This window comes from Impatiens glandulifera, chromosome 4, assembly GCF_907164915.1.
Source record: "Impatiens glandulifera chromosome 4, dImpGla2.1, whole genome shotgun sequence".
Lineage (NCBI taxonomy): Eukaryota > Viridiplantae > Streptophyta > Magnoliopsida > Ericales > Balsaminaceae > Impatiens > Impatiens glandulifera.
In genome coordinates this window covers 56,478,428-56,502,150 of record NC_061865.1, presented here as the reverse complement: position 1 = coordinate 56,502,150, position 23,723 = coordinate 56,478,428, and the positions used below count along the sequence as shown (strand labels likewise).

Here is a 23,723-nt window from a genome sequence, read left to right as displayed (position 1 = left end):
TTTCAAAATTATAAAATCAGAAGATTTTAAGTGTGTTATTATATGCTTAAAAAATAAAAATAGTGTTGCAAATATTTTTATTTATTTTAGGTCAAAAAAATGGACTTCTTGGTTAAAGGCTTAAAGCTGAAACGAAACATGAAGCCCATAACTTAGCCCTTTAAGGTCTTAACTCTATATAATAATGTAGCTGAAATAATTGATGGGCCTCTTTTATGGGCATGGGCCTAAATATTGCTGTAAAACATACAATTTTATAACTTGGTCTCTCATTTATATATTAACAAGTTATAATTTAATATACAAATAAAATTTTATTTCATATATTAAATTATCAAATTAATTTATTAACTAATATATAAAGATATAATAATATTAATATATATATTCAGATATTAGTTTTAAATATTAAAAAACATATAAATATTAAGTACTTACTTAGATGTTTCTATTTCTTAATTTAATTTAATTTAAGTCAATAAATATTTAAATTTTTAAATTTTAATTTTTAATGAAATGTAAACAAGACAAAATAGATACTCATAAACGTAAACGCAAACGCAAGTTGAAATAACGAGTTGGCGTTAAACCCAAGCGTGGCATGAAGGAACACAGGAAAGTCCATGTAACCACTTGTAGCAGATTCTTCCCCATATCTTAGAAAGCAGATATTTTTGTTTTTCCATTGTCATGTGATATTTGTTCATTTGATTGGGCAACGTTAATAAGTCGATCTCTTCTCTGTTATACCCAAAACCCGATTTTCGCCAACCACTCGTTATCTTCGAACCACCCTTGTTTCTCCATTTCCCCAATCTAAAACCCTAATCTTTTTCACATCTTTTCGTTCTTAAAAGGGTTCATTTTTCATCTCCTTCTTTCTGGGATCTTGAATTTGTGTCAATCCTTCTCCTTTGGATACTCGATCGTCTTTTTTTTTCATCTGAAGTGATGGGTTGAACTTGGTTGATCTCATGGAGTGGGATAGTAGCTCTGATCTGAGTGGAGACGAGGAAGAAGGGTTCCTTTTGAACGATGGTGGACCTTTTCCTTTCCCAGTTGACGGTTTACTTCAATCGGCGCCTTGTGGGTTTGTTGTATCTGATGCTTTGGAGCCTGACCAACCAATTATTTATGTCAATTCGGTATTTGAGATGGTTACTGGTTATCGTGCTGAAGAGGTTCTTGGGCGTAACTGGTACGAGTTTATTTGTTCTGAAACTAGATTCATTTCTATCTATGCACATTGAAGCAATTTAAGCTGTCTTACATGTCTGATTGAAGACATGCTAGGGAATTTTGGTAGCAGATCATGGGATTAGATCTTTTCTTGTGATTTCTTACCAAATCGAAGGGGAAATGGTTCGTCTTTCTGTAACTGGAGTTGGATTTGATGTGTTACAGGTTAATTAGTGCTCAGTTACAAATAACCTATCAAAACTAAGGTCAATTTGAAATATTTGGAATTGGTTTGCTCTCTATTCAATGAATAAAGGAGCCTTATATCAATGAGGCTTCAATATGCTCATCAAGTTTGGTTTATATAGTATCTGATTTGGCTGAATGTGGCAAGGCTCACTGGAATATTAATTGTGGTACAGTGGTAGTGTCATTAACTTATCTTACTTTTGGTTTGAGGAGTTGGGAGGGGAAGTGAATAGATTGGACTTTGGAGGAGAGTCAACACCTTCTTATCATTTGGTTAGATAAATTGGAGTAGAAGTAACATTGTCTTTTCATTTGGTTTGCGGTTTGAGTAGGAGTGGAAGGGAAGGGAGGGGAACAATTGTTTTTAAAAAAATATCGCTTTATTTGAAGCTTTTATTCCTCTAGCTGGAAGGATAATGAAAGGTCTTAGGATAATTGACTATAAAAATATTCAAACAAGGGAAAGAAGGGAGTAAATGATCTAAAACTATCTAAACAGTGATTAGAACTACTATTCCTCTCCCTTCTGTTTCTTTTCTTTCCAATTCTGTAATGATTGTTTTTTCTTCCTAACCAAACATAGCTTAGTGATTGGAGCATTTGTAGTTAACTCTCTTTTTGAGGAATATCAGAGAGTAGTAATATATGGGTTCCATTACCACTACAAAGTGAATCCCCTTTTCAGGCATGATTTTGAGTGTGTAGTTTGTTTTTAGGAGCAGTGGATGTGGCGAGGGAATTTGTCTTGCAGACGCAATTCTTGAAATGCATCTGAGGTATTTGAGGAAGCCAGGGGGAATCTGGCTTTATAACTGTTAAACAATCCGTGTTTGTAAAATAACAATTACGAATGAAAATAACCCACTAGAGTAGATCAAATGGAAAGAGTTTTGCTTAAGAAACCAAAGGTCTCAAGTTTTATTCTCATTAAGAACGCTCTAAGTAAGTAGAAGTGGGGGTCGTGCTAGTTTCCTAAAATAAAAAAATATATATATAAAAAACAATTGCTAATGTAAATATTGGCCCCAATTGAAAATACTTTTTGTTTTTGTTTTGGTTTTGTATCTGGATAAGATATACAAAAACACTTGGAAACTAAAATTTGTTAGAGACTGTTTCAAAATTTTATTTATGTTTCTGATTTAGATAAAAGTAAAAAAATTAAAAGTGTTTTCGAATGGAACCATTATTAAGGGTTGTTTTCACACTTTTTTTTGTCTATGATGTGGTTATCTATGTTAGTCTATTGATGCTGGCTATAATAGAGTTGGCTGCCTTCCTCCTCTAGAAAAGAAGCTGCATAGGTTTCCATGAGTAACATCTAAGCTTATGGTGGATTTGTAAGTTATGAAACAAAAGTAGAGGTGTGTTCTATAATACATTAATACTAGTGGAACACCTAAAGGTTTGGCCTTTTGTGTTTCATTTCTCAATGTACATTTCGTATACCAGAATAATAGGTTTGGTATAAGATTCTGATATGGGAGTTAAGGGAGTTAGGTTGGGCAAGAATGTTGAGGTTTTGCACTATTTAACCAAGTTAAGAGCTTGAAACATAGGGAAGAGTGCTTTCTGTAGATTTTAATCAGGAAGATAAAGCTATGTTGTTTTTGTTAATACTACACAATATTGAAGAAGTGCAAGCACCTAAACTCTTATGAATTTCACATCATATGCATTACAAGGTAGAATTTTATTGAAGATCCTAATCTATCTAGACTTTGAACATGCAGATAAACCTGTTTAATTGATTATTTCAATTTGTGTGTAATGTCATTTTGCATTTGATTGTTGTTCTAAATACACAGTAAAACAGTACTTAAAATGCCTTAATCTGAACATCTCTGGCCTTGGAACAAGAAACTGATTAGATCAACCCTTGAAACTGATCTTTCAAAACCTGCAATATTTTCTGCTCAATGGCACATAATAAGATGATACAATAAAAAACTAATTTTCCAGGATCCTAATGAAATCGGTTCCCTTCACATAAAGTATTTTAAGCTATTGATTGGGTTTTGAGTTTTATAGCATTGCAAATTGTCTTTGTACAGTTTCTTACTTAAATATTGAGTATTGACTGATTTAGTTATCTTATTACATGAAGGAAGTTGGTTACTATGAAGATTGATGAACTCTATTCATTTCCTTATGATACTATGCAATATAAATAATATTGACTGATTTATTGTGGTTAAACATTAATGGCCATATTTAGAACTTTTGTTTCCTGATCTGAATCTGGATGGGATACCATAGATAATTTATTAAATCTGCCTGATTATGCTCAATCCACCTCCAAATGAGATGGCTGGTACCATGATTTTACTCTTCAATGTGAAGATTCATTTTCTTCATTTATGTTTGGCAAATTTGTGCAATTATAAGATTCTTTCACGTAATTAAATTAAAGTTATAGACTCAGCATTGATGAATTCCGATTCCCTTCTTTGGGAAATAGTATCTATCTATTCTCAACTTGTACAAGTTTGATTTATGTGTGTATTAACTTTTGCCTGATTCAAATTTCTTTCAAATTTTGGCAGTCGGTTTTTGCAATGCAGAGGTCCATTTGCAAAAAGAAGGCATCAGCTTGTGGACTCCATGGTAGTCTCAGAAATAAGAAAATGCCTTGAAAAGGGGGTTGAATTCCAAGGAGATTTATTAAATTTCCGTAAAGATGGATCTCCACTTATGAACAGACTGCGGTTAACACCAATATTTGGGGACGATGAAACAATAACTCATTACATCGGAATCCAGTTCCTTACAGAGGCCAACATCGACTTAGGACCGCTGCCAGGATCTTCTGCCAAGGAATCCACAAGATCATCTGATCGTTTCCATTCAATCGTCGCCTCATACAAAGCAACTCTAGACCTAAACAGAAGCATTGCTCGCGGAGCCTGCGATATCATGCAGTTAAGCGATGAAGTCATGTCAATGAAAATTCTCTCCCGGTTAACTCCACGAGATATAGCATCAGTCGGATCTGTCTGTAGAAGATTCTATGAGTTAACTCAGAACGAAGATCTATGGAGAATGGTCTGCCAGAATGCTTGGGGAAGTGAAACAACTCGAGTCCTCGAAACAGTACCAGGGGCGAAGCGTCTAGGGTGGGGCAGACTGGCGAGAGAATTAACCACACTCGAAGCAGCAGCTTGGAGGAAGTTAACTGTCGGAGGTGCGGTTGAGCCTTCTCGCTGTAACTTTAGCGCTTGTGCGGTTGGAAACCGTGTTGTTCTCTTTGGCGGTGAAGGAGTCAACATGCAACCTATGAATGATACTTTTGTATTGGATTTAAATTCGAGCAAACCCGAATGGCAGCACGTTAAGGTTAGCTCCCCGCCTCCTGGTCGGTGGGGCCACACACTTTCTTGCATGAACGGGTCGAATTTGGTTGTATTCGGTGGCTGTGGACGTCAGGGCTTACTAAACGATGTTTACGTTTTGGATTTGGACGCCAAGCAGCCGACCTGGCGAGAAATCTCGAGTTTAGCTCCTCCGCTTCCCAGATCATGGCACAGCTCCTGCACCCTCGATGGGACAAAACTGATCGTTTCTGGAGGCTGTGCAGATTCGGGTGTTCTCCTTAGCGATACTTTTCTGCTTGATTTGTCTATGGAGAAGCCTATTTGGAGAGAAATACCGATGTCGTGGACACCTCCTTCACGATTAGGTCATACTTTATCAGTCTATGGAGGAATGAAGATTCTGATGTTTGGTGGGCTTGCTAAAAGTGGGCCCCTTAGATTTCGTTCTAGCGATGTGTTCACTATGGATTTAAGTGAGGAAGAACCATGCTGGAGATGTGTGACTGGAAGTGGGATGCCTGGTGCTGGTAATCCGGGTGGTATAGCGCCTCCTCCAAGGCTTGACCATGTTGCGGTTAGCCTTCCGGGTGGGAGGATTCTGGTTTTCGGTGGTTCAGTGGCTGGTCTTCATTCCGCTTCGCAGCTTTATATTTTGGATCCGACTGATGAAAAACCAACTTGGAGGATATTAAATGTGCCTGGACGGCCACCTAGGTTTGCTTGGGGGCATAGTACATGTGTGGTTGGAGGAACTAGGGCTATTGTGCTGGGAGGTCAAACTGGGGAGGAGTGGATGCTGAGTGAGCTGCACGAGCTTTCACTGGCCAGTTCTGTTGTTTGATGATATGGAATTTTGACTGATAAAATTTGATTTGTGGTGAGAAGGGAGCATAATTCAGAGATATATCTGAATAAAATTGCTTGTAAATCTTTTTACAAATCAAAAATCATATTCAAATGGGTTGCTGCTGGATTTTATATATGGTAGTAGGTAAAAAAAAAATATGATTATTATATAAACTTGGATGGATTCTACACAATTCCTTCACCAGCCAGCTCTTTTGCCTCTAAAGAAGAAAGGGCAGTCGGAATTTGCAGGCTGACAGCTGACTGGAGAATCCGAAAAAGATGAAAAAAGAGAGATTTGGCGTGTGTTTGTAAATATCAGTTGAATGATGGTTGGTCTGCTAACAAAGTTGAACTTGCTTGCTTTTAATAGCTGTTGTCTAGTTAATAGCAGCACTATCATGATCAAGTTTACTGAAAGGGTTCTTAATTTGTTGTTGTAGTAGTATTTTATGGATGAATTTTGATTCTTGACCTTAATTTGGATATAGGATTTCTTTCTTTCTTCTCGTAATCTTTTTTTCTTGCAACTGTTTCCATTTAAAAATTTTGGATGTTTTGATGGTTTAAAATTATGTCTCAATAGAAGATATTGTGAGTAACAAGTTCACTAAGTCATATCTTGAATAAAATTAACAATCAGGTTCTTAGGGTTACTGTTACATATTCTATGTCCCACTATGGGAAATCATGGAGAATGAGAATTACATTGACTAATCTTTAAGAGATTCAGTAAGCATAACTATTGAACAATTTTAAAACAGAACCTGAATATCATCTATTTTGTTTGATGTTGTCTAACCACATCACTTTACAGATACAAATGCACTAACTTCCTACCATTAAATGACTAGTAGAATCATGTTCACCTCTTACCTGATATGCTGAATTTCGATGACTATCACAGTGCCAGCAGAAATCCGTTTTTCAGAACAATTCAGTTAGCCGGTTATGGCATGTTTAGCTCCCTTTCCGAACTTAAGGACAGCCTCCTACATACAAAAATTACAATAACGGGTTGTTTTTTCAATAACTTTTTTAGTGTCAATATACAATTTTAGCTTGATGGTTTTTTAATGAAATCGTGACAAAAATTGTACACAAAATTCTAGTTTCCAAGAAGACTGGTTTTATAAGATTTCACTCTATATGAGAATGATGATTACCTTGGTTTCTCAGACTTGGACCGATGTTTAGACATTATGGAGGCCTGATATTATTCAACCAAGTTTTAGAAAATAGAAACTTCAATAATAACAGCGTATTCATCAAGAAAGTAGAGACATATCGAAAAGGAAATCCGAAAGTACCTGCTCTTGAATTATGCTCCTTGCTTCAACCAGTTGAGCTTCAAGTTCAAGCTCCTTTTCAGTTGCTTCTGGAGTGACATCAGCTTCCTGATTTGTATCTTGTAGCTGAACCATACGTCCCTACAGTGTTTTTTTTTTTGCAAGAACTAATCTTATACCAAACCATCTCGATATCTATTTACATATCAATAACAAGAAACAAGATCTTACCTTAATCGAAGCCATCTTTGCGCGAAGGTTCTCTTCTATTTGATCCCGAGCCATGTGAAATGGCAGATCAAACACATCCTATTAAACATGAAAACTTAAACCAGAATTCTGGACATAGATATAATTATGAAACCTACAAAATACGGAATTTCACATACTGTCCTTCCACCCATTGGGGAGTTTGATGGCTCAGGGCCCAATCTTTCATTGACAGGGAGAGACTTCTTTGATAATAACCCATTAGGATCATTTAAGAAATCACGCATATCCGCCTGCAAAAGAGAGATCGAGATTTTTTGTTTACATTCTGTACATGAAATTGTTCCCTTTGAATATTTTTCTGCTCTACAAATTGTGCTGGCTTAAAGCATACATTATTTAATTTAAAATATATATCATTGCAAATCTTTCATTTCATCTTTGACTAGTTTTACCTCTGCCTTCCAAAGTTAACATTAAATTTAGAAAATATATATAGGAAAGAAGCTCAGTTTTGCTTCCTAACTCTTACAAATGGCTAAAATCACTTCTCGCTGTCGTCGTTCTTTGATTAAATCTGTTAATGTCTTGATATGCATTTTAGAGAGAAAAAAAATTTAAGCCAGGAACTTTTATTAATTAGTTGTAAAAATGGTGTATAAATGAATTAAGAAATTAACAGAGTTAACCAAAAAAAACAACAGCAGGAACCAATTTTTTAAAAGTTTAGGAAGCAAAACGAGCACTCCCACATATTGAGCAAGAAAAACAAGTTTTTGATCCATATATTGGCAAGATTAACCTAATTGCTTCAAACATAAAGCCCAACATACCTGTGTAGAACGTAATAAGGCTTTAAGGTCTGCATTCTCTGCTACTAGTTCTTGATTCTTTGCCTCATAAGCATCTACCTGCCAAAACATTTCAATCATATATCAATTTGGTTGGAAAAACTTAGGCTCGTCGATCAAATTATCAACCAAAATACCAAATTACTTACTTTAATTTTTTTTTATTACATTTTAAATATTAAATACAAAGAATATTTTAATCCATTTTTTCATGAAACAAGTCTTTTCACCCCCTTTAAAATCGGATTATTTTGAAAGAAAAAATAACTATTTCAAATAAGCTCGTAATGAGTTAACTACGTTTCATACAATTTTCTTGTGGAAATCGGTATCAGCCTTCTTTCCATTCCACGTACCACGTTGTCGTCCTTCTTTCTATGCACATATAACACGAGCACAGTTAGAACCCCATTGCAAAGTAATGTAGACAAAGAATAACCACTAGCTCATAAAGCACCTGAAGTAAATTCATTATTTCCATGCCAGATTTAGATTCCTTCTTTTTCTCCATCACAACTTGGTTCAGCTTCTCCTGCAACAATTTCATCTCACTTTTTCAATAACATGGCCAGTTTGACTAATTCATAAAAACAATTAAATTTTAAGCCAACTTCAACCTGTAACTTTATATATTCCTTTTCTTTTTTCTTCATCTCATGTATTTGCTGAGTTTTCACTTGCTTTTGCAACAAAGAAACCAGAATCTGATCAGTAATAAGCCAGTAAACAGAAATGTAAACACAACAAGAAAGAATAACACCTGATTTCCAATAACCATTCGTTGAAACTCTTCTTTTTCCTGCTGCAACTTCTCAATCTGAGCCTTGAAAGTTGCAGTAGCTTTAGCTTCCTATTACAGACAGCATTGTCAACATGATCAACAATAGCCCAGATCATAATTGAGAGATTACTATTAGAATCAAACAGTCAATATTCTTACCTTTCGAGTTAGAGTACCAATCTCCCTATCTTTTGCAGCTAAATCAGATTCAAGCCTCTCTACCTTAGCTTCTAGTCTCGATATGTCAGATAGTAATCTGTAAATGATGAACAACAATCATAAAGAAATTCACAGATATAAACCAGTTTATATTGATACCTTTGTCTATGTTCATTGGAGGTGTCTCTGAAATCAATATCACGCTGTCTCTGTTGCATCAGGGCGTACATACAGTTACAGGTGCGGGCAATTGAGACCTGTTACAAGATGTAATTCCTCCTCCAATGAAAAAAACACACACATTTCATCAAAAGATTAAAAGGGTGTAAATATATATACATACTGGGTCATTTGCAAACAGATCAAGCGACGCAGGAAAACCGAAGGTGACAAGTGTCTGATTAAGATACTTCATGCAATGATCCAAATTATCCTCTTTAGCGAACGTATAGTCACTACAGAGAGATACATAAACAAAATTAAGAACAGGCAATTGAGAAGAATTGGAAGGTATGGAAGGTTGATGTGATTACCCAATTCCGAATATGGACGCGGAAGGCGACTGCGGAGGTTTCAGAGAAGAAAGGAAATGGTGAGTTAAAGGGTTCAAAAATGAAGAACGAAAGTTAGGGCTTTTACAAGAAAATGAGACATACCCGGATATCGAAATCTCTACCATTGGCCAGCATTGTTGATTCTTGCCCCTGTGGTGTACAGAATCGAAAGCGAGAGAGGAAGATAACAAAGAAAGGCGTATTCTTGAGAACAAATGGATCTTCAATTCTGATTCATGTCAGAATTTTGAAGTTCGGCTCTATTCATTGTTTTAACCAACGGAATTTAATCAATTTGAATATTTTTTCATTATTTTAGGATGTGTTTGTTTAAATTATTATTATTATTTTTTTTTTTTAGGACTTTTACTAAAATCAAAACCTAATTAATATATATTTTTATTATTTTATAAAACTATAATTCTAGTTGGATTTTTTTATTCTTTATATTTTTTACCCAAAAATCCTTTAAATTAGAAAGGGGTTGCATTTCGAGTTCGGGTTGACAGTTCTGATATGTTTAGTAATTCGGGGTCTGAACCCAACCCGATTAATCCGACTAAATTCGAACTCAACCTGATTTAACTAGTCTTACATGAAGGAGGGAGGAATGGGAAAATTACTTTTTAGAGTCTAATTTAGATTTAAAAAAAAATGAAATTAAATCACAAATTTGTTTATAGAAAATTATATAAAAGAAAATGAGTAGGAAAAAATGAGCACAAAATCTTACAAAAAAAATTGTAAACGGGTTAGCGAGTCTATTTTGGGTATTTTCAAGTCAACCCGATTTTGATTGTTTATTAATCAGGTTAATTGAGTCGACTTGATTTTGACTCGAACACAAAAATACATCACCCTAATTTGTTTTTCTAGTATTGGGTTCGGTTCGAGTCGTATTTTTGTGTCATCTCAGGAATTAACGCCCTATTTAAATGATATATGATAAATGATTAAATGATAGCATTTTAAAATTATATAAATGGGTTGAAATTAAGTTCACCCTCAACTTGATTCTTTCCTATCCTCTATAGTTTTAACTAACTTTCTTATTATTAATAATTAATATTATATTCTTTCTTATAAGATCCTTAGTTGAATTTAATTGTGACATTGATTGGAAATGAAGGCTGAATGGGATGGGCCATGTATTGTCTATATATGTGCCTTTAAGAATAAGACAATATATTACTTTGTTATATCACCACATAATAACAAATTATTGAAGTGAAAAGAATTGGAGCCTCTCATTCATTACCAACTTTTTTTTTTTTCTTTGCATTTGAAATGTGTTATCTCTTCCAGCACCACACAAATTAATGTTTGTTTGTTTGTTTAGATTGTATGCCCTGTGTTCTACTCCATCTTTGGATCTCGTTTAGATTTCTTTACGGCGTTTATTCTTTTTATTCGACATTACGGGTAGAAGATTCTAAGTCTTTTATCGATCGGTAGCAGAAAAAAAATTATGTTTGTTAAGAGAAGAGAAAGTCGTAATCAATTGAGGATTTCCTTCTTTATGTTTTTACTATACACTTAATTACTCCAAAAGTGTTTTTATGATATACTTAATTACTCCAACTTATTTGTTCATGTTTAAAGTATGTTTAATTTTATTTAATCACAATTTTTTCACACTTATAAGTCAAACCAAACTGACCACAAGTTCTTTTTTTATTATTCCTTACATCACATTTATTCTCCTATGCATTTAATTTTGCTTTTAAAACAAATTGGAGTGAAGTCAGTTTAATAATTTTTTATTAAATTTATTAATATAGAATTAAAATACATTTCAAAATATTATAAATATAAATTAATATTAAAATGAGATCCTTGACAACACAAATTGTTTTCAAATAAATTTATAAATTTATCTTTTGTTCAAACCTAGATCACTGATGATTCAAACTCCAACCATATAGAGAATTGGTTATATGCTTGCATTAAACAACTCTATCATAGTCCCATTTGAAAACACTTTCAGAGCTATATCTGAGTTTAACTAGAAAATATCGCAAATTTTCAATGGAAACACTTTCAGAGGATAAAACGTCGAAGCTCAGATCCAACTCCAAAAGGTGTTTCTAAATAGGAACAAATTACCAATGAAAACATCACATTATAATAATAAGCACATTTGACATTACATGGATAAAAGAAGAATAAGTCCTCTTTCTTGCACAAACCATATGACCAATTTAAGCTGCAAGTCACAAACTACAACTACAATCCTAGAGTTGGAACAGAGATTCAATTCAAACTGAGTTTCAATCTTAAACAAAAAGAAATCCTTTCTGTCTTCTGTTTACATGGCAAGTACACGCCTCGAAGGATCGAATCTCAGGTTGAATAGAGTAAGAACGGCACTGTCAAATAAAGGAAAACAACAAGCATTAGCAAATTCCAGTTAGTTTTCGAATGTAAACCAGTGACCATTTTATATGTTATTGAAACATACCCATAAAGAAAACAAGCAGCATCAATACAAACATAAACCGGGCTGATGTGAAATGAAAATTCAAAGGTGATTTCACTTGTCTATGACGACGTCGACTCCCACTAACGCGCAATAGGATCTGCATAAGCATTGAATTTTTCAAAAAAACTTCATCTTCAAGACTTGATTATCCAAATTCAATGTATAACTAACCTGGTTAAACCAGTTTATGCTTCTTAACCGAGAATATCCAAATCTCTGCATTGAAATCGTAGCCCCCCTATCTTTCATTTCATCATATTCATCAGCAATTCCAGTATTTGGTAAATTCCATGTACTATCAATTTTTTCTTCGACATCTATAATACATTGTGCATCCTTATTATACACACTAGACGAAGAACTGCAATATTGATCCTTTTGAATCAATCCATTACTTGTATCTTCCACCTTCTTAAACTCTATCTTATCCGATGATGGACTAGAAGATGATCCAGAGAGAAAAGCAGCTAAATCATCATAATCTTCTTCATCTAAATTCACCCACCTAATGGGATTCTCGTTATTTTCGTTAAAAGAATCTCTTAACGACGCTTCCACACGAAATATCTGGTCTTGAATAGCATCAACAAATTGCTTATGTCTCTTTACAATACTATCATCACATTGGTTTCTATAACTGGAACTTACAGCCTTCTCAAATTCTTCCAACTAATTCAAAGAATCCAAATTCAACAGCAAGATATAGAAATCAAACTAAGAAAATTCAAAAAAGAAGAAGAAGAAGAACCTGCCACTTCGTTGTTCCTAAGGCAGTCTGAAGCTCCCTACAGAGTTCAACCAAATCTTCTCCTTCTAGACCTCCAATCTTCTTCCTTGACCAGGTCCTGTATGCTGACTCCATTCTGGATTCATTATTGATTCAAGATATTCTATTAACGATTAAACCCTAGCCATATCAAATTCTAGTAATGAAGGAACCGATTGACGATTCAAAAGTTATAAGAAGACGAAACAGAAATGATTTCATAAGAATCAATCCACGAGGTTCAGCAGTCTGCCGAACCCTTCTTCAACTTGAATTCAGCCACTTAGGGCTCTATTAACAAATACACCCTAATCATATCAAATTCTAGTAATGAAGGAACCAATTGATGATTCAAAATTTATAACAAGATGAAACAGAAATGACTGTATAAGAATGAATTAAGCTTATTCTTTTTAACCCTTCTTCAACTTTAATTCAGCCACTTAGGGCTCTATTAACAATTAAACCCTAGTCATATCAAATTCTAGTAATGAAAGAACCAATTGACGATTCAAAAGTTATAACAAGATGAAACAGAAATGATTGTATAAGAATGAATTCAGCTTATTCTTTTAACCCTTCTTCAACTTGAATTCATCCACTTAGGGATCGATTAACAATTAAACCCTAGTCATATCAAATTATAGTAATGAAAGAACCAATTGAAGATTCAAAATTTATAACAAGATGAAACAGAAATGATTGTGTAAGAATCAATCGAAGATTACCCAGAATCGAGAACGATACATAAAGCCCTATGTGACTAAATTGAAGGGTTAAAAAAGCATACATGTCGGCAGACTGCTGAACCTCTTCGGCAGCTGAAAAGAAGGCATCTTTTTGCCACAGATAGAAACTGTTAGCAAGTAGCATATCGTGGCGTCGCCTTAATGAATCGAAAGGTACAGATTCAATGGAGGGATCGCGAAACTGTAGATGAAGAAGATAAAGGAAGAAGGAAGGAAGGAAAAGACGTTGAAGCAATTATCTTTCCTCCAATGGTTACATGGAAGAAGAAGATGATTCTTCTTTCCTTCCTTCGCTTCTCTTCAAACTTTTCTTTCTGATGTTTGACGTTTCCGTCTCCTTTCCTTTTGGTTAATCGATTTTCAGGGGAAGAAGATCTTGGCGATGCTGTCAATCTTTTTTTTTTTTTTTATATCAGAACTTTATATAAATTTACATAAATCAATGTATTTATATTAAATATAATAATTAATAGAAATTTTAAAAGTGAAAATAAACTCATATTTAAATGAAACCCACACATAATGTTTATTTTATATATATCTTTTCTAAAAACATATTAATGAATATTAAATTAATGAGTGAAATTATGTTAGACAGGATATAACAATCAAAGTTATGTTCACAATTTAAAAAACGTATTAATTGAGATAAAAATGTGTAAAATGAGTAAAAGAATGTATTAAGTAAATCAAATACGTGTTAAACTGGATAACAAATTAAAAATAAAAATTATTTTGAGTTAATCTACATCTAGGTCAACCATACCAATCTAATTTATATTAACGAATAATGTGGATTAAATTAGGTCGACTCAGAGAATTATGAGGCATAATGCAAATTTTGGGGGTCCCAAAAGTTAAAATAAATATAATAGTAGTATATTTTATCAAAAACATATTAAATATACAAATTAAATATATAATAACTAGATCATTTGTTACAAAATGGAAAAAAATATTTGTTGTCGTATAAGTATTGATATGCTTTTAGTGATTTTGAAACCTCTTTTAATAATATTTGTGATATATTGTGTATGATGTTTTTATAATGAAAAAAAAAATTATAGATATTTTAAAATGAGAAAAATTTATAAGATAAATATAAGATTAAGAACAAATAAAAAATAAATTTAAAAATATTAAACTTTTAAAGATGATTTTCACAGTTAAGTTATGATTGAATTTATAATAAAATAAAATAAATATTAGAGATGGAAAAGCGACTACAATATAATTATAGTTAATAAGAGATAAATTATTTTAATATATTATTATATTCCATATAATATGGAGAGAGAAAAAATTAATATATTAATATATTATATATAATATAGAAAAATAAATAATATATACTATTATATAATATTGAGTAAGAATTGAGGAAAAAGTTAACGTATTATAAAAAAATAAATATAATATTATATATATATAAGGAAAAAAGTTAACGTATTATAAAAAAATAAATATAATATTATATATATATAAGGAAAAAAGTTAACTTATTATAAAAAAAAATATAATATTATACGATATTTTATAATATATAATTAATAATATAATACACTAAGAATTTAAAATTTGGGGCCCCTGAAAAGTGGGGCCCCTATGCAATTGCATTGGTTGTCTTACCTTTCTTCGGCATGGTTGAATATATGTTGGATAATAATTATTGGGTTTACCTATTTGTTCACCCCTATTTAGAATTATATATATATAAATAAAAGGTATCTAAAAAATAATTAAACTAAACTTGAGTCGGTTTTAGGTGACGATATTTTATTTTTTTAAATAGTCATCAAAATTCGACTCAGAATTTGTAGTTACGAATTTGGTATTCTATCAACGCATTTCGGGGACAGTAAGCTAGCTCTGAGTTTGAGCGACATTTTACCCTTAATCACAACTCATTTGTTTGCTGATTCTTCCACATTAATTAACTTAGTTTTACTCAAGCCCGAACCTCCACTTAGTTTCACTGAGCTTCATCTTTGGACTATGTTAATCATCTTTAAAACAAATTATAGAATTCCAACCACATGTAGCATTGTGTCCATTTTCAAAGAAAGATAGTTTTACCTAACAATTAGTATCTTCGGTAAATAAAATTGGTAAAAATATTCAAATATTTACATGGAGAAGGGGAGTAATAAATATTAAACAAAAATAGGTGCAGTGAGTCACCGACCATTATATAATAGAGCAAACTTCATTTAATAAAAACAAATAGCAGTTTTATAACGGTCGGTGGGTCAATTGTGTTATTTTAAAAGGTTTTAATTGTTTAATACTTTTATTTATTTGTTTGAAGACCTATTTGTATATTTAATCAAAGTTTATATATTTTTTTATCAGGACTTATATTCTATATTTTATACTTCTTTCCTATTATTAAATGTTACAAAATATATTAAATTATAAAAATGTCGGTTAAAACATAGTTGATGTAAAATTGAATCAAACAATTAAAATTTCAGGTAACTAAAATTACCTTTAGGGTCGATCATTTGACTGCTTTATCGATCTCAATTGAAATGTGAAATATATGATAGGTAGAATATAGAGTTTTGATATAATAAAATCGGTATTATAAGGTTGAATATACGGTTTACTCAAATAACCGAATTAATTTGATTCAGACTAACAATATCCTAATTAAAGTTAGTATATACTAATAAATTTTATGAATATATAATCTTGATATTTCTGTCTTCGTCTAATAAAAAAATTTGTTCAAAATTGTTTTTATGTTAACGTTTTGTTTGATTAATATCAAAATTTATTAAAATTAGATACAAGATTGAATATCTGTATAAAGTTGTCCGAAAATATATCCAATTATGAGTGTAACCTACCTAGTATGATTGAATTTAAAATTATAAAAAAAAAAATCGACTTAATCCGACATGCAATAACTCCTGCCTAAAAGAACAAAGTTCAGCTTAATTCTCGATAAAAATAAAAAAGAATACTTAAATTAAAAGTGCAGGATTATAATTGATTATAATTGTGAAGTTAAGAGTCAATAATTTATTTGATATTGTAAATTCATCTTAAATATTTATTAGTTTCTTTATAAAAAACAATTGAAAATATAAGATTGGATATTATTATTTAATTTATGAATCAAAATACTAAATTATTTTTTATTTTATTTAAAAAATATATAAATAAAAACTTAATCAATTAAAACTATAATAACTTTTATTATTATTATTATTAAATAAGATATTTAAAAAAAAATATATCCAATAAAAATTCTAAATAACTAAACACCAAACAAGATCTTGATAACAAATTACATTGTCAAAATAGAACAACAAACAAGGCCTTGTGGGAACAAATAACATGGTCAAAATAGAACAACAAATTATATGATTATGATTTATTTTAAATTATGAGAAAATAATAATATAATCAAAACTAATAATTATTTCATTCTCTTCTCATTTATCACTTCATTTAAATTATTAAACAAAATATTATTTATTTTAAATTATTATTATTTATTTTATTTATATATATTTTCTTACCAAAATATAATTATTATTTCCTAAAAATTATCGTTTTTTTTTCATACTTTTAACTTTTAAAATAAAACTGAAATCCGTTGTATATCCGTAATATATATATATAAAATAATTATTATCTCCTAAAAAATTATTGTTATTTTTTTCTGCTGTATTTTAAGAAGTTCCTTTGTTATCTATATATATATATATTATTTTTGTTTAATTATAGGTTGCCATATTATATGTATTACAAAAATTCTTATAATTATCTTTTTTTTTCATTTTTTATTCGACAGGGCCCGACCTAATTAAGGTGATGCGGTCAATTCCCTCCTCTTCGGGTCACCCAAACCCTTTTAGAGATTATTTTTAAAATATATAATAATTACATAGTTTAAACACATGGTCTTAGTAAGTTAGTTAAATAAACTATTCTTTGTCATTTTTAAAATTAAAATTTAATACTCATTTTTAAAATTAAAATTTGGGCTGTTTGGAACCGTTTCGGAATTTGAGCTGGGTTTGAACAATTTTATTTATTTATTTAAAATTAATTTAATATTTTATTGGGCATTAATTTAAATGAAATAATGTCTTTTATTTTTTTGGAAAAAGTGTTTAGGGATATTTCATTAAAAAGTCCAAAAGTGAGAGAGAGGGTCAAAATCAAAATTAGACAATTTCTAATGTTGATTAAAGGATGACAAACGACCCTAGAGTATCTGATTGAAAACAAACAAACAAAGATTATAGTAACAAACAACAAAAGCATACGAGACCTACAGTTTTAAAATTCTAATTCTATTTTGAGCTTCCTCTTTGACTACTCTTACTCTGCTTTAGAATCCCAATATGCATTCCTCAAAACTCAGTCTGTATTCCTCGAATTCCAGCAATTATATTCACGTCGCATCCTCACATGTTTGGCTATAAGCTTTACTATTGGTGATTGAACTGTTGCATATGATGATCATGTTTGTTTGTGAACTGTGTTTACATTCTTCTCTTAGGTTAGATTTGATTTAGTTGAGCCAACACTTATCTGATAAAAATAGTTTTGTTTCAGTATTTGAGAAACTTTATAATTACCTGCACATTCATTGACTTCAACTTCGCGTGAGTTGTTTCGATCTACTTTCATAGTCTCTTCTTCACTTTTCTATACTATTTTTCTATCACTTCCATCTTCTAATTTTACATTAATTTCATCCCTTGATTTTTTACTTTTTCTTACTCTAATTCTTCTTCATTTTCATCCATAAATTCTTTATCTTCTCATTCCTCTGATTTTTCATCATCTCCTTCCTCTGAATCTTCAATATTTTTATCTTCTATTTCTCCATCTTTAGTTTCCTCTAGATGTCTTCCAATTCATAATTCTTTAGTTTCATTTTCATGGGCTTTCTCATTCTGTTCCTGAACTTTTAGTCTTTCTTTATATTCTGAACTTTTAAGATTTCTTGTTGTTCTTCAATTGCTTTTGCACATTTATTACTGACATGTTCAAAAGTATTGTAGAACGCACATCTGTTTGTCATCCATTCATATAAAATATCCATGATTGTGGGCTTACCTCTTCTGTCAATCACTGTTATTTTTGCTGGTAAAGTACTTCTATGATGCACTTCAATGCTTATCCTAACATATGTGATGTGTTTACTTTCTTCTGTAATTTGGTCCATATACAATATTTTTTCTAGGAGACTAGAAAAATGACTAAGTGTTTCTGCATTGTACATATGAGTTGAGATGTTCTTTAGTTTGAACCAAATTTAAGTATATATAATAACAAATTTATTAACATTTAATCGTTCAATCGTTCAACTGAAAACACAAACATTATATATTTCAAATTTTGTTAGAAAGTAAAATATATTAAAAAATATAAAAAGACTTACATACCTTAAGGGCTTGTTCCATATGAGTTATTTTTTTTTTTTTTTTTTTTTGACGATTTTGATGGTTTTATTAAAAAAAATATATATTTGATAAAAAAATATATATATATTTAGGTTTTTAGTTTGTTAAATTACTATTTTTTAGTAAGTAAAATTTAAATTTTATAAAAATAATTATAATATAAATATATTTTAATTAATAAAATGAGTGATTTATAGTGATATGATATATGAATAATTTATAAATACCATATAAAAATTAAAAAAAAAAAAAAAACCACACCAAACCAGCTCTTAAATGTCAGGACAATTATTGTATGTAGACAGGCAAAGGGGCAAATGACTCGACTGATAAAAAAAAAAAAAAAATCAATTAACCAATATGACCATTGATTAGGTCTCTTAAATTTCTCTCCTAGAAAAGACAAACTAGTACTTATTAATACAAAATAACATTCAAATAAAAAAATTTGGTGTCTATATCAGGTTAAAGAAGAAAATCAAGAGAAAGTAATTGACTTTTGCTTAGAAAATATTCAAATTGTGAATTCAATTTCGAGTTGATTTTTTTTTTTTGGTTTGATTGATTTAGTTTCATTTTGTTTATAGAACCTATTATTGTTCGATTTTGTATTTTATTTTTTTCATTTAATATAAAAATCATTCAAAAAAGGGACATGAAAATTTGCCTTTATAAGGATGGGCACACACATATCTATCATAGATTTGATTCTGCACTAAGTGGGGTCAATAAGGACAGCAAACACACAGCCCAACTTGCTATAATAAGGACTTTTGGGGACCATATTGAGATTTACTTATATATTTTACTTTGTGTCAAATTCAAAACTAGACCTAAACTATCATGAGATATTCAAAACGGGACTTAATCGTTTATTTGCATGGTAAACTACCTCAATCTCCTCGATGATGATATTTAGGTCCCGAAATTCTAACCTATTTTCTTGATAACATAATATCAAATTGTCCCTTAAAGTTTAAAGATACAATTTTACAAGACTTGTTTTTCATTAGAAGACAAGTTTAGGTGTATTTTTTTATAGGTAAAAACATCATAACTAAATAAATAACAATTATATTTTAAGTGACTTAAAAAGAAAAAGGAAAAAAAACAATTTGGGAAATATTGCTATATTTGTATATTGTAAGGATAACATAAATGTTGTTTTTGTGATAGAGATTTGATCACTAGTCATTGTCAATTATTTACCTTTTGAGGCCTATAAATGTAGCATAACTAGGCTGGCAATGATGCATGCATGGATCAAAAATGAAAGGGAAATGGTCTGGCTTGAATAGATAGAGAGATCGATGCAGCCAAGGATGACTTGCCGGTAGGAGAGTTAGACTCGATCTATATCGGCAAGTCTGTCCTTGGCTACACTAATCTCTCTTCCATTTTAAGTAAGATATCGCCTTTTTAGACTAAACTAGAGATATTCTATTTCGTTTAATCTATGTCGACTTAACATTGTTTCATGAGAGGATCATATCTACAACCATTGCTAATACATTCCCTAGGTTGAGTATATGGTCCGGCTCGAGATCTTCTTTTCTTTTATGTGTGAAGAAAAACTACTTTACATTTGCATTCTTAGGCCTCGATTGAAATACAGTTGTGGGTAAGACTTTGACAGTAATTTGTGAAGGTTTTTGTTAGAAGAAGTCTCAAAACCAAACAAGTTCTTCAAATTTTTTGGAAGAATTATGGAAATAGACATTTGGTTGAGTTTGGATGTGACTAAAAATATACTTGTTTATGATACTTACATGGTTTAGATTTTTAACATCAAATTCTCTCTAAATAATAAAGGTAATATCAGCATAAATCCATCCAAACCCTAAAATAAGACAACAACTGACTAGTTTTAAAGTAACATGTGGTTGAAAATTGAAGGTAAGGAACTGAAAACAAAAACTTTTGTTTATGAAACTAGATCCATATGAGAACTTTGAACAAAATCCGAGTTTTACTAGCGCTTTTGTAAAACAAACATTTTTGTTTCAGAATCTAGATCTACATGAAAACTTTGTCTATGAATATATATTTTTTTAATCTAGATCGATATGAGAACTTTGTTTATGAATCACATATTTGATCTTGTATATTTAATACATGAAAGAGAAATTAAAAAAATAATAATAATAAAATTCTAAACAAAACCAATTTCAACCTTAAATTAATATTTTTTTAATATAAGGATTTTTAGAACAGGAGGTCACAATACCAAACAAGCTCTAAACTTTTGGAAGAATTAAGGAAATAGATATGGTTAAGTTTGGATGAGGCTAAACTATACTTGTTTAAGACACTTAGAGCTCATTTGATTTCGGCTTATTTTGTTTTTTTAGGACTTATAAAAATTCTCTCTTTATCCTATTATTGTCATTTTACTTTTATTTAGTTTAATTTTAAATACAAAGGACATTTTAATATGTTATTTCAAACAAATCTCAAATAACAACTTTTAATCAAACAATAATTTTTAAATAAAATATCAAAAACCAAAGATCAAACACGCTCTTACATGGCTTAGATTTTTAACATTTAATAATGTATTGAAATTCTCTCTAAATGACATACTAAAGTAGTGTAGTAAAATTTATAAACTCATAACAGTCCCAAAGGGAAAAAATCCCGGTCTAACAGAATCTACCCAAACAATAAAAACAGGACAATAATTGATGTATTTTAAATTAACTTACAAAAAAAACTTTTGGGTGTGGTTAAAACTTAAAAGCAATTTAATAAAAGAGACTAGGGGTGTAAACGAGTCAAACTGCTGGTGAGTAGTTCGGTCAAACTAGGTCAAATCTTAGTTTGACCGAGCTCAAGTTGAGTAGCTAGATTAAATAATTAAACTCGAACTTTATATTTTTTGTTCGAATAACTCATGAGTAGCTCGTTATATATATAAATATTTAACCAAAAAACCCTAATTTCTTGCGCCGCTGTCCACAACTTTCATTCTCAAACCCTCAAACTTTCTCTTTTTCCATTCCCAAACAACCAAACTCATTTATCTTCTCTTCCATTCTTGTTTTCTCATTCTTCTATTTCCAAACAGTCAAACTCATCTCTTTCTTCTCATTCCTTTCTCAAAAGGTCAAACTCACCTCCTTCCATTTTCAAATAGCCAATCTCCTCTCTTTTTCTCATTTGTCTATCTTTCAGATTTTTTTCTCCATCAATAGACATTGAAACATCTATTTTTTGGATTCTACTATTAACGAAGCAACTTGTTTGCTTTTACTATTTTATATTTTAAATTTTGTAAAATTTGAAGATCACTATATAACCCGTGCATCATATTGCCAAACTTGTAATATTTGTGATGAACATTTTTAAATATTTAATTTCGTTTGTAATTTCTAAATGATCATTTTATTTATATTTCTAAATGATCATTTTTAAATATTTACTGATACCCCTTTTTCTACTAGTGTGAAATGTTTTTGTGATTGAATAATTATCATTAAATTATGTGATTTTATTTATATTTTGTTTTTAAATAATGTTGTGATTATATATGTGTAGTTTGTGAAAAATACATTATATTATATTTGAGATATTATTTAGTCATAAAATTAATTTTAATTAATAAAATTTAATTTTTGAATTTTTGAGTTCGAACTCGAGAAGTTCAAATTGTAATCGAGCTGAGTTCAATTATAATTTCGAGTCGAGTAGTATGGTACTCGACTCGATTCATTTACACCCCTAAAAGGGACTAGACTATTGGAGAATAACAACTAAGGGTGTAAACGAGTCGAGTACCATACTACTCGAACTCGACTCGAATTAGCATTGTAAATACTCAAACTCGATCGAGTATCAAAATTTATACTCGAACTTGGCTCGATTACAATTCGAGGTACTCGAGCTAGAACTCGAAAACTCAAAAATTAAATTTTATTAATTAAAATTATATTTATCACTAAATAATATCTCAAACATAATATATATTTCACAAACTACACATATATAATCACAACATTATTTAAGAATAAAATATAAATATCTTCACATAATTTAAAAATAATCCTTCAATCACAAACATCTCATTTAAAAATAAAAAAAAAATTAAATATTTAAAAGATATTAATCACAAATATGATAATATGATGCATTGATCATATATGAACAAATTACTTCGTTAATAGTAGAATTCAAAACATAGATATTTTAAGATCTTTTGATGGAGAAATAATCTGAAAGATGGACATAAAAGAAAAGTAAAAAACAAGTGTTCACTATTTGAAATGTAAGGAGAAGAGAGAGAGGTTTGACCATTTGGAAATGGAAGAAAGAGAGATAAATTTAACTATTTGAGAATAAAAGGGGGAGAAAACGAAAAGAAATAAATATGAGTTTGACTGTTTAAGAATGGAAAGAGGAAAAGACGAGAATGAAAGGAGAATAGAGATATGAGTTTGATTATTTTTGAGAATGGAAGGAAGAGAAAAATTAAGAGTTTGAGAATGGAAGTCGTGGAAATTTTTTTGGTTATATATATAACGAGTTACTCGAACAACAAATATAAAGCTCGAGCTATTCGAACTCAAACAAACCAAGATTGTTTATTATCAAATAATAGAAACTTCGAGCCGAGCTACTCACAAGCAAGTTCACTCGTTTACCCCCTAATAATAACGCAACCATTAGAGCATAGGCTTCATGTTTTCAAGACAAAGTTTGAACTTAAAATGTCATATTAAGAAAAGGCCATCTATCTAGTCTATCCTTCCACAATACCTGAATTATAAATCTTACCAAAATTAGGTTTTTAAAGAAAACCCATTTAAACAAAAAACTTTGTTAAGATCCAATTAGAAAAGATGAAAATGCAATCAAGATTAACCAAG

General features: G+C 30.6%; 3 protein-coding genes across 3 annotated transcripts; 1 reads left to right on the top strand and 2 right to left on the bottom strand.

Annotated features, from left to right (window-relative positions):
• Positions 1-704: 704 nt before the first annotated feature.
• Positions 705-6,097, top strand: LOC124936343 (adagio protein 1). The gene is made up of 2 exons (XM_047476837.1): positions 705-1,198; positions 3,975-6,097. Exons 1-2 carry the CDS (start codon positions 975-977, stop codon positions 5,581-5,583), a joined length of 1,833 nt encoding a protein of 610 aa, XP_047332793.1. The 5' UTR covers positions 705-974; the 3' UTR covers positions 5,584-6,097.
• A 229-nt stretch (positions 6,098-6,326) lies between these two features.
• On the bottom strand, positions 6,327-9,682 carry LOC124936344 (afadin- and alpha-actinin-binding protein-like). Its single transcript, XM_047476838.1, has 15 exons — positions 9,535-9,682; positions 9,412-9,440; positions 9,222-9,333; positions 9,038-9,135; positions 8,879-8,975; positions 8,699-8,788; positions 8,556-8,618; positions 8,396-8,470; positions 8,248-8,313; positions 7,921-7,998; positions 7,267-7,380; positions 7,109-7,186; positions 6,899-7,018; positions 6,755-6,798; positions 6,327-6,580 (listed from the first exon to the last, which is right to left on the bottom strand). The coding sequence occupies exons 1-15, from the start codon at positions 9,565-9,567 to the stop codon at positions 6,538-6,540; spliced, it is 1,140 nt and encodes a 379-aa protein (XP_047332794.1). The 5' UTR covers positions 9,568-9,682; the 3' UTR covers positions 6,327-6,537.
• A 1,852-nt stretch (positions 9,683-11,534) lies between these two features.
• LOC124935815 lies at positions 11,535-13,803 on the bottom strand. Its single transcript, XM_047476243.1, has 5 exons — positions 13,471-13,803; positions 12,663-12,777; positions 12,086-12,583; positions 11,894-12,011; positions 11,535-11,801 (listed from the first exon to the last, which is right to left on the bottom strand). Exons 1-5 carry the CDS (start codon positions 13,551-13,553, stop codon positions 11,776-11,778), a joined length of 840 nt encoding a protein of 279 aa, XP_047332199.1. The 5' UTR covers positions 13,554-13,803; the 3' UTR covers positions 11,535-11,775.
• Between the last annotated feature and the right edge of the window lie 9,920 nt (positions 13,804-23,723).